General features: G+C 43.6%; 1 protein-coding gene across 8 annotated transcripts in view; it reads right to left on the reverse strand.

The window, feature by feature from the left end:
• TPK1 (thiamin pyrophosphokinase 1) overlaps positions 1-14,968 on the reverse strand; it is a 2,318,051-nt gene that overhangs the window by 1,655,478 nt on the left and 647,605 nt on the right. For all 8 annotated transcript variants that reach the window (XM_069648300.1, XM_069648302.1, XM_069648305.1 and 5 more), the window contains one exon: positions 6,233-6,307. In XM_069648300.1, coding sequence (XP_069504401.1) covers positions 6,233-6,307 — 75 coding nt within the window. The remainder of the gene's footprint in view (positions 1-6,232; positions 6,308-14,968) is intronic.

Here is a 14,968-nt window from a genome sequence, read left to right on the forward strand (position 1 = left end):
GTTTATTGTATGTTATATGGTGCTATAATTACTCATAAACCACGTTTCTGTGATTCCAAGAAAGTTGATATCTTCTCTGATTATGTTAAAAATATTTGAAGCATTATTGCTCACTGACATTGTTTTAATGGTCCCAACTATTAGGTTGGACATTTGTGGTTATGTGATATGCTTTTAGTTAAGTTAATTGTTCTTTACCTGATTTTTTTGGTATTAGCATACTTGATCGCAAACCAAATTGACCTTTTCAATTTGACCTAATTTTTTTGTTCTTTTTTGGGGGGGAATTTTGGTCATTTTAAATTAACTATATATATGGGGTTGGGTAAGGGAATAGGTTAAGGTGGTGAGGTTCCAGGGGGTCTCCCCGCGCATTTTCGAACAAAAAACCAACAAAGAAAAGTTGGTCATATTGGAAAATTCTTTTCAGTCAAATAGACCTAAACCATTTTTTTCATTGACTAAGCGCATATTTGTGTGTGTGTATGTATTGGACCATGAATGTTGACCAGAAAGTGAGGAAGGGCAGAGAGAGTGTGTCTGTGGATGGGAACTACCAGGTCTCCAATGCCTCCCTGTGACTAAACTAGCGGCCTATGTGTCTAAGTGCAGAGCACCGATTTGCAAACAGTAATGACATGGGATGATGCCATTGCAGGGAATATGAATGGGTGTGGGGAGGGAATGAAATTAGAGCAGGTGGTGCATATTTTCACCTATACAGTACCTATTTTCTTAAGGGATGTCTTCACCACGCCGATATGCTGCAATCCCTAGTGCTGATGGTTTTTCTTTAAATCACAGCAGACTAAGTTGATGGCTTTCCTTTCCATTCCTTTTGGCTACAGGCATTATTTGCATGTAGCATAAGAGACTGGGCATGCATGCCCCAAGAATTGTCGAGCTCAGGACTTTTTCAGTGTACCTGAGCTGTAATTGTTTCAAGGCCACTGACCCACCATGCACCAGTTCTAGCTAGTTTCAACAATGAATCTCTCATCTGCAAGCAAAAATACGTAAGGGGGTAGAAGACCAATACCCCTCACCTGAAGACAGCTGTACCAGAAGCTGCTGATTTTGTCACATGGTATCTGAGAACAAAGGAAATAGAGAACAGACTTTTGTGAATAAACAAAGTGCTCCTGTGTTGTAGGAAGCGGAAGCATCATGCCGGAAGGCCTACTTTGAGCATCTCAAAGATAACAGGGTTGAGGGTCTTGGACGGTATAATGAGAGGGCTAGCGGGTTTTGGGTTAGGATGGGATGCTGATAATTTATCCTGCAAGATATTAATGGCCTAATAAAACGTTTGCCTGTTCAGCTAACGAGAACTGATCTTGTTTTTCTCCTCTACGTTAATGTAAGTCATGGATGTGAAGAGGGAGAGAGTTCAAGGAATTACTATGCTGAACTAAGATGGTTCACCCAACTTTCCTAGTGAGGGGACAGTGGGTAGAAACAGTAGTCTTGTTGAGTGCTCTGCTTGGTGAATCTTTTTGGAAAGTTGAGGATGACAGTGGGGCTGAAGCTTAGATAGGAACAGTGGGCTATGTATAATGTCTTGAATTTTGTTTTTTGGACTATAGAAAGCCAAAAGAAGAATTCCAATTGCTGGTGAGGTATGGTTTTGGTGCCATAATCTAAAAGTGAGGTGAGCTGCAGCATTTCGGACAAGCTGGAGTGAATTTGTTTTTGGGAGTTTATTCTGTGTATGTATGACAAGGAGTGCTGATCTAAGGAAGACTCTTTTCACAAATTATCTAATTCGGGCACTCCGAGTTCTAAATAAATGATAATGCTAAAGCTAAATACTTACTGGTGTGGGGTATGGGCAAAGGAATAAGGCTGTATTTGTGGGATCCAGGCAAGTGAGTTGAATAAAATGATCTAGTTTTTGGCAGGGTTGAATTGCAGTCTGTGCACATTCATCCATTCTGTGGCTTTGGCCATGCAGTCCTTGAAGTCGGATGCTAATTTGTTGAAGTCATCTTCAAATCTGAGGAGGAGCTGGGTGTCTTCTCCATATGTAAAGAAATGGAGGGCGAAGCAACTTTGGATATTGGCCTATTGTTTGAGGTCAATGTTAAAGAAAGGTGGGGATGCAATTCAGTGCAGCTTTATTACACAAAGTAAGGCTGTTTCTTCGATTCAAAAGGAGGAAGTATGCGATCTGACAGAAAGGCTTTGATCCTGTTAGCTCAAGGTTCTGGATTCCTGTGCGGTGAAGGCGAGCTAGGAGGATTACATGATTATCCATGCCAAAAGCATCCAAGAGATCAAGCAGGATCAAGTGCTGTTTTGCTCCGATAGTCTCCTGATATCGGCAGTAACCACCAGAAGGACAGATTTGGGTCATATGCTAGGACAAAGCCTTGCTTCTTGGTGGTGGAGAAGGCTGTTGTGTTTACTAAATGGTTGCAATTGGCTAATTACAATTTCTTTGAGTAATCTGCTAAATCCTCGTGAATAAGCAATCTGAGATGTTTTGCAATTTTCTGTGGGCATAAGACTAGGAGAGCCCGTTGGGTTGTAATTACTGAGTAGCCTGGGAAATGACTGTTGTGGGTGGTGAAACACATTATGTTATTGACACCAAGAGATGTTTCTATGGTTAGGGGATAGTGATATCACTGTGCCCTCCCCAAATCTTGATCCATATACTGTGTTCAGATGTTGTTGAACTTGCCTCGAGCACTACTTTTTCAATATGGAATAATACAAAGTTAAATATAAAAGCTTTAGGAAAAAGTAGCTTTTAAAGTACTTGGTAGACACATTTGTACTTCAGCTAAATAAATGTATAGGTATACTAAAGATCATGGCAACTCGACCATTAATAGCAATGGGGCAGTGGCCACTCATCATTATTGAGGGGCGAAAGGCTGGGCGTGCCCCAATGTTCAGCCTCCATGCTGTTAAATTCAGTAGGTGTAATAATGAGAGTCTAAGTGCACTCTCCAGGGCAGCAGAGACTCAGTGCCCTTGAGAACAGTACATGGCCATAGACAGGCTATCATATGGGGAGGAGCACAAAGCCTGCACAGTCACACATGAGAGCTTGGAGGTTTGCTGTCCCCGTGGGCATAAGGTAGTGCTGAGTGGCACATATGAGTTCTTAGAAGCACTGGACTACCACTGCTTAGGGCATGCCTGTGGCTGTGAAATCCGCCAGTCTAACACTTCCTATAACCTAAAAGGAGATGGGACTGAGAGAAAAATGGCTGTCATCTCACTCCCCACTTCCAAGTGCCAATGCCACATGAGCAGAAAACCGGAAGAGCAGATGACAGACTAGGCTGCTGAATATAAGTAGACTAAATGTACTGTCTGTAAGGGGATACTCCGGGGGTCGGGATTATTTGGTGTTGACATGGTGTAATACTGATGAACGTGTCTGATATTGAAGCAGCTCTATGGGCCATGGGCTATGGCAGTCACATATGTCAATATAGGGGCCAACAAGACACGGCATGTGGCAGTTGTGGCAATACGAGGGCCATGTGACTGTTCGATGGGCAACGCAATGTGACAGGGGTTCAAGCATTGTCACATGCTGGGATTTGGAGGCCGATAGGAGCATCAGGCACCCAATCAGGGAGCAGTGCAAAGTGGCATGAGGCTTTCAAGGCACAAAGGGTCATGACAGGGTAGTAGGGGCAGTGTGGGTGCTTTGGGGGCACTCCAGAGGGCAAATGACGCAGCAAGGGGACGTTCGGGGGGCAATGCAAGCATGGTGTGGAAAATAATGGGTAAAGGGGCCACATGAGGCAATTCTGGGAGTATTGTAAGTATCATTGAGCTAGCTGACATACTGCATTTCTGAGAACAATGTGAGCACTTTCGGATACGATGGGGCAATGACAGTGGCATGCACGATTTAGGCTTTAATAGAATAAGGCATGTAGAAATTCTGAGGGCATGGGTAGCACCATGTGGCCAGCCAATGGGCAAGTGGAGAGGACATAGTGGAATTTCAGGGGCAATGAAAGGAGCATAGGTCAACTGAAGCCACAATGGGACATGCCACTGGGCAATTCTGGTGCAAATGAGGTTAAGATGGAGCAATGGGATGCTTCAAAGCATCAAAGCGACATGATATGCAGGAATTCTGGGAGCAACATGAGCATCATACAGTAATTCGGGGAGCAAAGGGATGTGAAATAAGGCAATTACGGGGATAGGGATACAGGGCAATTTAGGGAAAAATGTAATGTGACCAGGGGGGTTCTGAGGCAATGTGAGTGCTGTGGGGCATATTCAGGGGAACATGGAAAGGAAATTGGGCAGTATTTCAGTAATGTGAAGGACATAGGATCATTCTGGGGCAAATTGAGTACCATGGAGTAGACGACATAGCAAAATGGGATGGCATGAGGAGTTCTAGGGACACTAGATTTGTCATGGGAAGATTTAAGAAGAAATGGGATACAACATGAGTCAATACAGGGGACATTTAGAAAAACGGGGTGGCTCTGAGGGCAATGTGACTGCAATGAGGCAATTTAGGGAGCAGTGGAACATTCCCTGAACATGTCTTTGGGCAGTGGGAGGGACATATTACTATGAAGGGGGGCATGGGTTGTGAAATGCAGTGCTTCTATGGGATAGTAAGAATGCTGTTTAGTACTTAAGTGGGAAAGGGTAGGCAGATGGGGCAGTACTGGGGGCACTTAGAGTGCGGAGAGGAAATTTCAAAGGGAAAAAGCAAAGGCATAAGTTCTGAAGGCAATGTGACTCCCATGGGGAAACCCAGATCTGAAAGTGCTGTGACATGGGGAAGATATGGGGGCTATGGAAGTACCCTGGGGCAATTCAGGGTGGGTGGCACGGGGCAATTGTAAGGGCACTGGGAATCCCATGGGACACTTGTGGGGATGTAGCATGTTAAATGGGGGGTTCTGTAGATGGCACTGTAGATGCCAGTTCGATAATGCCCTTCAATGAGATAACACACGGCTGCCATTGTTGTGGGTAGATCCCTCTACACTGGGCCCCGAGAATTGTGATGTTCATTTAAAAATGGACATGTCAGTGCTGCCTCAGTAATACACATTATCATGCCAGCACTGCGATTGCTTTGTTTAAACCGACATCACAGGCGCTGGGTGCAATATAGATGTCAGCATAATAATGTATTTCACGGCTGGGATGCTGGCATGGATTTGTTTAGAAGTGCATAACAATTTTCGAGGGACAATGTAGATGCCTGCATACTAATTTATTATGTAGAAAAACACTGACAAGGAATTGTTGCCGTCATAATATTCTGGGGGCAATGCAGACACCAGCATGATGCTGTGTTGCATAGGGGCAGTACTGACAGACGTTTTGAAACTGGCAAACATTTTCTAAAGTTAATGTAGGTGGGTGAACATTGCCCACAGAAATGTGATCAGTACTGAGGAAACACGGACATCAAAACCTTTGGGGGGCAATGTAGATGCCAGCATGATAATGTGATCTAATGTGGCAAAATCGCCATACATGGAAATGTTGAAACAGGTATGACTTTGATAATTTGTGATCACCTGGGGAGTAATGGTGATGTTTAAACTGACACAGTGGGCTGATTGCTGGCACATTTGGTATCCTGCCAGGTGCTGGCAGCACACATGCAGCATATGTTTATAATATGTTGCATTCTGGCAATACAGATTGTATTTTAGTAACTAGCACGAACAGTGACGTGCATTTGAGTGGTAAGTCTCCTGCCACATTAAAATAGTGCACATTCTACTGGCATATGATTTATGATGGACATAAGGCACACTGCCTCAGACAGGCCTTCGGTGATCTGGCACAAACCCCTAGTTTTTATATTGTGCATCAGGCACACATTTTTGTAATTGGCACGTGCATGATTTCCTGTAGCAAACCGCTCCTGTGTACTGCTTGTTGGTGACATTGCATCTGAAGTATTAGATTATATCATGAGTTTCAATACAGAAATGCCCCTAGAGTATATGGTTTTTAATCCAATTTCACTTAATTATGTGCTGTAAAAATGCACCATTCTGTCCCACTTTGAAAAATGTTTATGGGTGAGAAGCCACCTAATCCTTCCCGGATGGGTCTTGGCCTTCTCGCTCGCGTGCAGCAATGCAGGGAAAATATTTACACCCCACCAATATGGAAATTTACCACTGCCACTGAAATTGAGACACACCAAAGTGGATGGAGATACAATATATCAACAGAAAGTGCACGCATTAAGTTACAAACACAACATTACCTTTGCTCCACAAATGACTAAAATGGCATTTGTCCAATGGCTGATTAAGAATCACAAGACAGAACTTCTGGTTACCTATAAGGAGAATAGACACGATTAAGACATCTTAGTAAAGTTATGTATTTTAGTTAAATGAATAAAAAACACAGCAATAATGCACAGCCATAAAGAAAATAAAAGGAACAATTTAAATAACACAATGTGAAAAATAACGGATGAAAAGATCGATCTACTAAGGTTCTCACTGCCTAACCTTACAGTGACCCTCTACAGGACATCCTAGAACTTGACTGCCAATTATCATCACCCGGCACTCATTTATTCCCATACTGGTGTATGTAATCCGCAAACATTCAAAGCCATTTTTAGAGTAAAGGTACACAAATTAAGTGAATCGTAATAGTGTCATGAAGTTCATTGGATTGTTTTAAGTGGTGTGCATATTTATGCATCGCACATGTATATTTAAACCCTTAATATTTGGAGCTAAATACACTTAATCAAGTTGCCTGAAAATCTAATTAACAATGTTAATTAAACAAATAATTTGAAAACCCTACACAAAAACTGTGCAAATTTAAGAACGGAAGGTGTGCACCTAATCCTTAATTCCAAGGGGAAATATCAATATGAACACGAAGGGGGAGCGGGATAAAGGTGGCATAGCATACAATGACAATGGGTAATTATTTTAATTGACTACTAAAGCCGGATGTGCTGGCTGGCTTCGTTACCATAAATCATATTTTCCACAATACCACAAACCTTCTTTTTGTTCATGTTTTACTTATGTTGTTTCATCCAATGACTGAAAATAAAGAAAACATTTTCAAATATTTGCTTTCGCGAAATGCAGAAATTTGCATTGATGTTGAAACGTCTTAATATGAACTTGTTTAAACGAGCAAAAATAACACATGTCCTGATTCCACTCAAACTCAAATGTTAATTCATCCAAAAGCATTCTTGCAGGCGTCAACACATCTGACAATCCCTGTCATAAAGTGCTTGGCGATATTGCAGCCTGTAGAACCAGAACACTTAATTGAAGACCTATGTAAACCATTGCTCTGAAAGGCCACCACATCCTCACAGTGGTGATTTTCTAATTGCTATTATGACACAAATGTTATGTTCTATATACCGCTCTGTTACTAGACGAGTTGTCTCGCCAAAATATAATAAACCACATGGACACTTAAATGATGTATTCTATGTAACTTGTGAAGCAAGTAATCTTTTAACAAGATGATCTTGCCAATCTGTGGGTTTATTATCACCGCACAGTCGGGTGGCCAAAGGGGCCGGTTGACATCTCGAGCTAGTGGATGCTGGACCCAGAGGCGGTATACAGGGAATCCCCAAACCATCCTAACTGGGTCTCCGCACGGACGCATGGTGCAGTCACAGCAATACTCACTGCCCTACCACCCTTATAGACACAAAACCAAAGGAAAGACAGGTGCCCATGCCCCTAAATGAGACCCCTTCTCATAAGGCTGATGCACTAGGAGAGTCATGTAAGCTCCTTAGATAGACCCAAACATGCAACATATGAATTGGAGCCTCTCCCTTTAAGGGAATAATGTTACAGCATTTCAAGGGACCCGATGTATAAAGAAATACATTTTCTTCCATAGTGCAGAGTGTGAAGGGTCAGCAATGCGAGGCAGACAGCTTTGTGAAGTTTTCGTCAAAAAATGTTTTTTTATTAAATTAGAAGGTTGGATAAACGCCTCACTATTCCCACCTTGACGAGGATGTCCCTGCCTAAAACTAAAGGAAACACTCTAACAAAGGATATCTGTCCCTCACACTTGTACATACAATAGGTAAATAAGGAAATACATGGCAGTTCAAAACCAACAATGATTAAATATGTAATGTAACCATAGTGTCTCCTTATAACCTGGGCGAATTCCCATTCCCCAGATTTAAGCAGGATTCGGCTTCACAGTTCAAGCAAAGAAAAAAGGAAATAAAAGTTTGCAACAAAGTTCCAACATGGTTCTTTGCAACTTCAGCTTGTCAACAGAAAGTTCCAACAACTTCAGAGATTCAACAAAGAAAAATATGAAAGGTTCTTTCTTTTCCTTGGACAGGTGCTCAATGTATCCTTCTTAGCTAAAGGACAATCTTTAAGTACATCAATAGTAACAATAATGGTCTTGGTCAGGATGATTTGCCACAACTGATACATTCTGAAGAAATATAACTTCTTTATAACAGCTTTACACAATCCTTCCTTTAGCACCAAACACAACATAAATTGTCTTTGTAAGGATCACTTCATAGCACTTTATCAACTTCTACCTGCTTGACTTCCATGACAGGCCTACTACCTCAGTTCACAACTGGTTTACTCCCATGCCAGGCCTACTCCTCCAAAGGTTTGCCATCCTGGTATACTCCCTTGCCTAACCAGCTTTTTCACAGCAAGTGCTTTGATGATTAAGGTCAACTGACAAAAGGTTCACCCTTTAACAAATATTCAGGGAAAACAAGATTCACATTGGTGCTTTGCAATACTCTTCTGTAAATAATTCTCCTCTCCTTCTGAATATCCTTTTCCAGAAGGGCATCCTGTTTGATACTCTTGTTTCCCCACTGCACAAGTAACCAAATATTGATAAGGATAGGGTCTTGTTCTGCTTCTCTCTTGACTTTGGTAATTTGAGATTATACCAGCTTTCACCATATGTTGCACAAAGTATGGGCAACACGTTTCACAACTAAATGACCTTTCATTAGCCTCCTTCTGCAATTGGCAATATCTGCTAGATTGTATTTTCCTTGATTTTAGTCTCTCTTGGCTTGGGCAATGCTTGTAGTTATTACTTCTTAACAATATCGCCCCATAGGCTTGCTGGGCTTTCCTCAAACTCAAACATTTAAAGTTACAGTCATCTAACTTGGTTGCAAAGGGTTTTTGCTGTTTTGCAATTGTTTGGTATTTAAGATTACTCTTAGAGTTACTCTCATTCATACGCTAGTGTTGCTTTCGTGGTGTTTCAATGGTTTGGTATTCAAGATTAGATTCAAAGTTACTTTCACTCATTCGAGAGTGCTGCTTAATTGTGGAATGTCTGCCTGGAATCAGGCAAGGGGGCAGAGAGCGATCCAGGGTCACTAACAGCTTGTGGACTCACTGGGTTAGGCTTGTGCTTCTGATCCCCATGCAGGTCTTCTGCTTCTGTGGCTCCTCACGACCCCTCAAACAGCTTCTCTTAGTCTGCTGTAACCCACGCTACCTGGAACAGGAGCTTCCTTTTCTCCTGAGGCCCTCAGATGCACGCGAGCCACCAGAGACAGCCTCAAGGCCCTCGGGCGCACGTCAGCCACAGGAGACAGCCTCCTGGGAAGGAAAGTTTCTCTCACTTTCGCTTCCCGCTGTACAGCCTCTGCAGAATAGGTCTCCAGAGGGAAAGGTTCCCCCCTTTGCATGCTTCCCGCTGTGCGACCTATGCACTTCAGGATTTGGGAGGGACAGACCCTCTTAGGACCGGCAGCTGGTATCTGCCAAACAGTGGTCCTGGCGTATTCTCGCTCCTCCAGCTTCTGCTTGGGCTGCCTGTACGAACCACGCTGCTTCTGCTTCTTGCTTCCTCTGGCCCTCTATATGGCTTGCACCTGAAGGGGCCTTTTAAGCCTCTCTGTCTCCCTCATGGGTGGGTCACCAGCATTAACGATCTGATCACTCCTGCAACATTGTACCGTTTTGGTCCTCGTCCCAGTACCTATGGAATTATGGGACTTGACGTCTGTAATGGAAAAGTTAGGTTTTCTTATTTCTTCTGTTTTACTTTTGAACAGAAGTCTGTTTCTTATTTTTTGAATTTTTTTATTTAAAATTATATAGTTTCTTTGAAACTTTTCATTTAAGAAACATTTCAGATTCATTCGTTACATTACTTAATTCAGTTTCAATTCATTGAGTTAGATTTAATACATTTCGTAGGAACTGTATAATTGTGAAAATTAATTTCTTCTCATGTCCGTTCATGATTTTTCTCCATCTCTCTTCCGTAACCATTTCAGTTGCTGAGATTTTAAAGAATTCTCCAAATCTCCGTCTTTTTTCATTTAGTTCTGGACAGATCATTGTCAAGTGATAAATTGTTTCACGTTCATTTGTCTTGCAAAACCTACAACACACTTCTTTTACGTCCAGTTTTTTTGTTTCAACTAAGTATTCTCTAGTGGGGAGAATATTGAGTCTCATTCTCATATATGTTTCTCTTATTCCTGGGTCTGGAAAAAATGTCAGATATAACAGTATTGTGTTTATGGCTCGACTTTCCGTCGGACAAGTGATGTTTGTGGAATACCTTGTTATCTCTCTGCAAGTTCTTATCCAATCATTCCTCATTATTTGTTTTTTTTTAATTTTGAGGTCTTTCTACAAGTGTTTCTATTGTGATGTCTTCAGCTTCCATGAAGTGGAGTAGCCCTTTTTTCCATGATTTTAAGACAGAATTATTCATTGCTGTTTCTTGTTCTCTTAGAATGTCAATTGCATGTATTCTGTCTTTTGAAATCATATTGCGTAGAATATCTAGTTGTTTCCATTTTACTACGGATGCCATTGACTGAGTTGCGATTTCGTGGCGTATTCTGACCATTGGATATGAAGCTGGAAGTCGCAGTATCTTTCTCCAGAAGGCGCCCTCTAGTCTTACTTATCAAGAGAGGAATCCCGGTAGAGCACCGATTAGAGAGGGTAAACAGAGTCTACTCTGTCTGTATCCGGGTGGATAGTAATTAATGTATAATAGGAGACAAAGCTGATATGTAGGTGCTAGAGTTAAACTAAAACTAGGGAAGGGAGGGACAGGTCATTATTAAAAGATCAACATAATTTTTAATAATAAGTCATAAAGGTTAAAACATATAATTAAATTCAAGGGTCCACAATACAATACTTCACATCCAATATAAAACAAGGCGTACGTAACAGGCTCTAAATGCAAGCTAAAACAAATTCACAGTACAAATATACATATACTTGGTACATATAGAACAAATATTAGTGTACCAGATTCCATTAGGATTAGGGTATTATAAGTTCATGTCTCTGTTTTTAGTTCAGAGAACTGTCTCGACATGTTTCTGTTCTTTCAACATAGGTATAGAACATTCATCAGGAGGAGTTAGTTATTACGAGAAAACCTAATTCCTTTTGGATCATAGATTGGATCAACGTCTGTCTCATAGCACCTGTAGGATTAAAAACACATAAAACAAAGGGTAAACTGGCAGGTAGCTTAAATACTTTGAAAAGTTCAATAATTGACCTAAAGTACCAAATAATAGGGAAAAGTTACCTTATTTGGTGCTTGTGGGGGCTCTCTACTTTGAAAAATGAGTAGGTGTAGGAGGTATTTTCAGTCCTACAAAACATATAATATGGAATAAGCATCATAGTGTGCTTATGAATCAAAGCTATATATACATGCTCACTACACATAATCAGAAATATATAGACCGTTATTACGTGTGGTGAAAAGGTTAGAAAACAGAGACCCTCGGTCTAGCTAAAGTCAAGTTAGGATAGGCAGCATAGTAATAAACCCGAATAGTTGTAACTCAATAATCGGAGTTGGAAACTCTGTGATAACACTGGGTTCGGTTGGAGACCTCCAGGTAGAGCAAATGGCTAAGGCCAAGTATCAAAACTATAATAAAGTTAGAGTTAATATAGTTAGAGGTAATATGTCGAGGGTGCCCTAATTCATAAGAGAGCAGGAGGTAAGTTAAATAGCGACCAATACCATGAAGGTAACATGCAGTGAAAAGTCAATAAGTAAGTGCGGTCATGTCTGCAACGTGTAGGTATAAAAGAACATGTATGCTGACGGTGTACATTCTAGAAAGGTCATCCTTTCGTAGTCGTTAGTGATCCGAAATCTTTAGCAAAAAGTAAGTGGCAGCATCGAGGTGTGCAGAATTCGGGCGAATATATAAAGAGGTGAGGGTAACGTACCTGCAGTTTAGAACAAAGTATGCCCGTGTATACAGGTTAAGTATTACTCGGGTCGAGGGCTGGCAGAAGAGGTCCCCAATAACAACGCTGTAATCAAACGGAAGGGCGTGTTATAGGTATATGCCGCGTAGAAGGAAAGAGTGCAGCGTAGAAGGAAAGAATCCGCAAGGAAATAGAATGGGTACGGTGTGTGTATGAACGGCTTACCTACTGTTGCTCGGGTAAAGGCTATATTACCTCTAACTTTATTATAGTTTTGATACTTGGCCTTAGCCATTTGCTCGACCTGGAGGTCTCCAACCGAACCCCAGTGTTATCACAGAGCTTCCAACTCCGATAATTATTTAACTAACAGAGTTACAAGGGGGCGTACCTAGCCAGCCATGGACTAGGCTGTGTCTCCGTGCAGTGCTCCTGATGATCCGACAAACATCCGTGGAACTACGCTACAAAAATGCCATCTGAGGCTTGAGACGAAAGAAAAGGGTGTTGGAAAGTGTTTACACATGGAATCCTGAAAGGCAAGTTGCCCGGATCTGCGGACCGACAGATAACTGACTTTTCGTGTGGCGGCCGCATTGCAACGTAGTTGCCAAAATCGCGGACAACAAAGGGAGCGGCGCTGCGGCCTTATAGAAATCGGATTGCTGCTGGAGGGCACGGTGCGCGAGCGAAGTGGCTGCCTGCAGTGAGGATGGGAAAACCTCGTCTTGTGTTTTATGGGTATCCGGAGCTCAGATACAAGTAACAGCCGCGACTGCTACATTGTTTATGAGGGAGCGCTGTGAACGTAGGACGCTCCCCGCTGCTGAAGGAAACAACGAGTCTCTGCTGTGCCGGTGGTGAGCGCAGCCGCTCATTGCTCTGTGCTGCGAGAGAAGAAGCAGTGCCCCTCCCGGACCTTGCGCAGCGCCCGCAGACGGATCTTGTGGTTGGGAGACTTGCGCCCGTTCATGAAGCGCAGGAGCGTGTGAAGATCGCTGGTCGCGGTGACTGCACGAGCAGGCTGCGGCCGGGGAAGCGGGCAGAAGCCAATAACAGTAAGTGGCCCATATTGGTAGGTGGTGTGGTCCTATGGGTCGTGGGCAGCAACGTTACGCCTATGCCCAAGACACACGTCCCGATGCGCCGAGCCCGCAGTACACTGGATGGAGTAACACATCAACTGCTTTTTCCATAGCAGTGACTGTGCATCAAGTACTGCCCAGATTAACAACAGGCTGCAATTGAAGCCGATCGACTGGGCAACGACAGCGCACCATAGCGCAGTGGAAACTGGCCTGGCTGTATCACGCGTCCAGGTTCAGACCGCATCCAGGACCAAGACATTCCGTAAATGACTCGTGTTGTGCGGCATGGAGGCACTGTGATTACCAGTTACAACCGTGCGCACCAGAGTGCACAGAGAGCTTCAAAAGGAGCTGACTATCACTTGCATATATTGGAACGTTTGGCGCGGAACACATGAATGGTGGAGGCGGATTGTAACGGCCGCAATACAACAAGAGGGCACACGACAGGAATCGTTTTTGTGGTGGCAGCACTTGGAAAGTTCATACTGCTAGGAGCGCGGGCCCCATAAGCGCGCCATTGAAAACAGGGCAGAAGGAGGATACGTGAGAGGAAGCAGCCCACTCCCAGACTGAGCCTGACGGTGTGGCCCACCAAGACCATCAAACACTGCCTGGAATGGTGCAGTTACAGTGACATAGGTGTGTCGGTGTTAGATGCAGCGAGTAGGTAATATGCCTGTGAAAGGGTCGAAGTCCAGGAGTAAACAACCCACTATGGATACCTATGCAAAGGCACAGCGGACCCCTTCAACTTCGACACAAAAGATGGGAGAGGCATCGGGGGATGACCCCCCTGGAGGTGAAAATCAACAAGTCCTTGCAGCTATAACGGACTTGAGCGCGAAGTGGGGCACGGCGATGGCGGAACTGCGGACAGCCCAGGAAAATAAAATAGATGCCGTAGGGATTGAAGATCTGCGGCAGGACGTTCGAGCGCTAGCGGAAAGGACTAGCGGACTGGAAAGTGCAGTGAAGACCAACACTGAAGTAAGCACGAACAACACGAAAGAGGTCCACATGCTTAAGCAGCAGGTTGCCAACCTCGAAAACAGGGTGGAGGAAGCGGAAGGACGGGCAAGACGGAATAACATCCGAGTGGTTGGCCTGCCAGAAGGAGAAGGAGGCCAGGACCCCACGGATTACGTGGAGACCATGATCCTGCAGGAACTGGGAGCGGACAAACTCTCGCAGGGGTTCACGGTTGAGCGGGCACATCGAACCCTCATGAGGAAACCACGGCCTGGTGCTCCACCGAGGCCAATAATTGCGAAAATCTTGAATTACAGAGACAGGGAAAAGATCTTGGAGTACTTTCGCAAGGGAGGCACGATAGAGAGGGCCTCTTCCAAGGTTACGGCGTACCCCGACTACACCATGTTGGTACAAAGGCAGCGATATAGTTATGTTGCGGTCAAGAGAAGACTACATGCGGTGGACATCAAGTACATGTTGTTGTACCCTGCAAAGTTGAAAGTCTTACACAAAGGTAGAGCGCTGTTCTTTGACTCCCCGGAGGATGTGGATTCGTGGTTGGACCTGCAGGGCTGCCCGGCGCGGAACGAGGAACAGGACCCCTAGGCACACAATAAGTGAAGACACTATGTCATGTACCCTGAGGGAGAGGGGGTGAGTGAGGAGCCCGGATATAGCGTCTTGTATTGCTGGATAGACATGGCATAG

The sequence above is a fragment of the Ambystoma mexicanum genome, chromosome 2q (genome assembly GCF_040938575.1).
Source record: "Ambystoma mexicanum isolate Mex_15411 chromosome 2q, UKY_AmexF1_1, whole genome shotgun sequence".
Lineage (NCBI taxonomy): Eukaryota > Metazoa > Chordata > Amphibia > Caudata > Ambystomatidae > Ambystoma > Ambystoma mexicanum.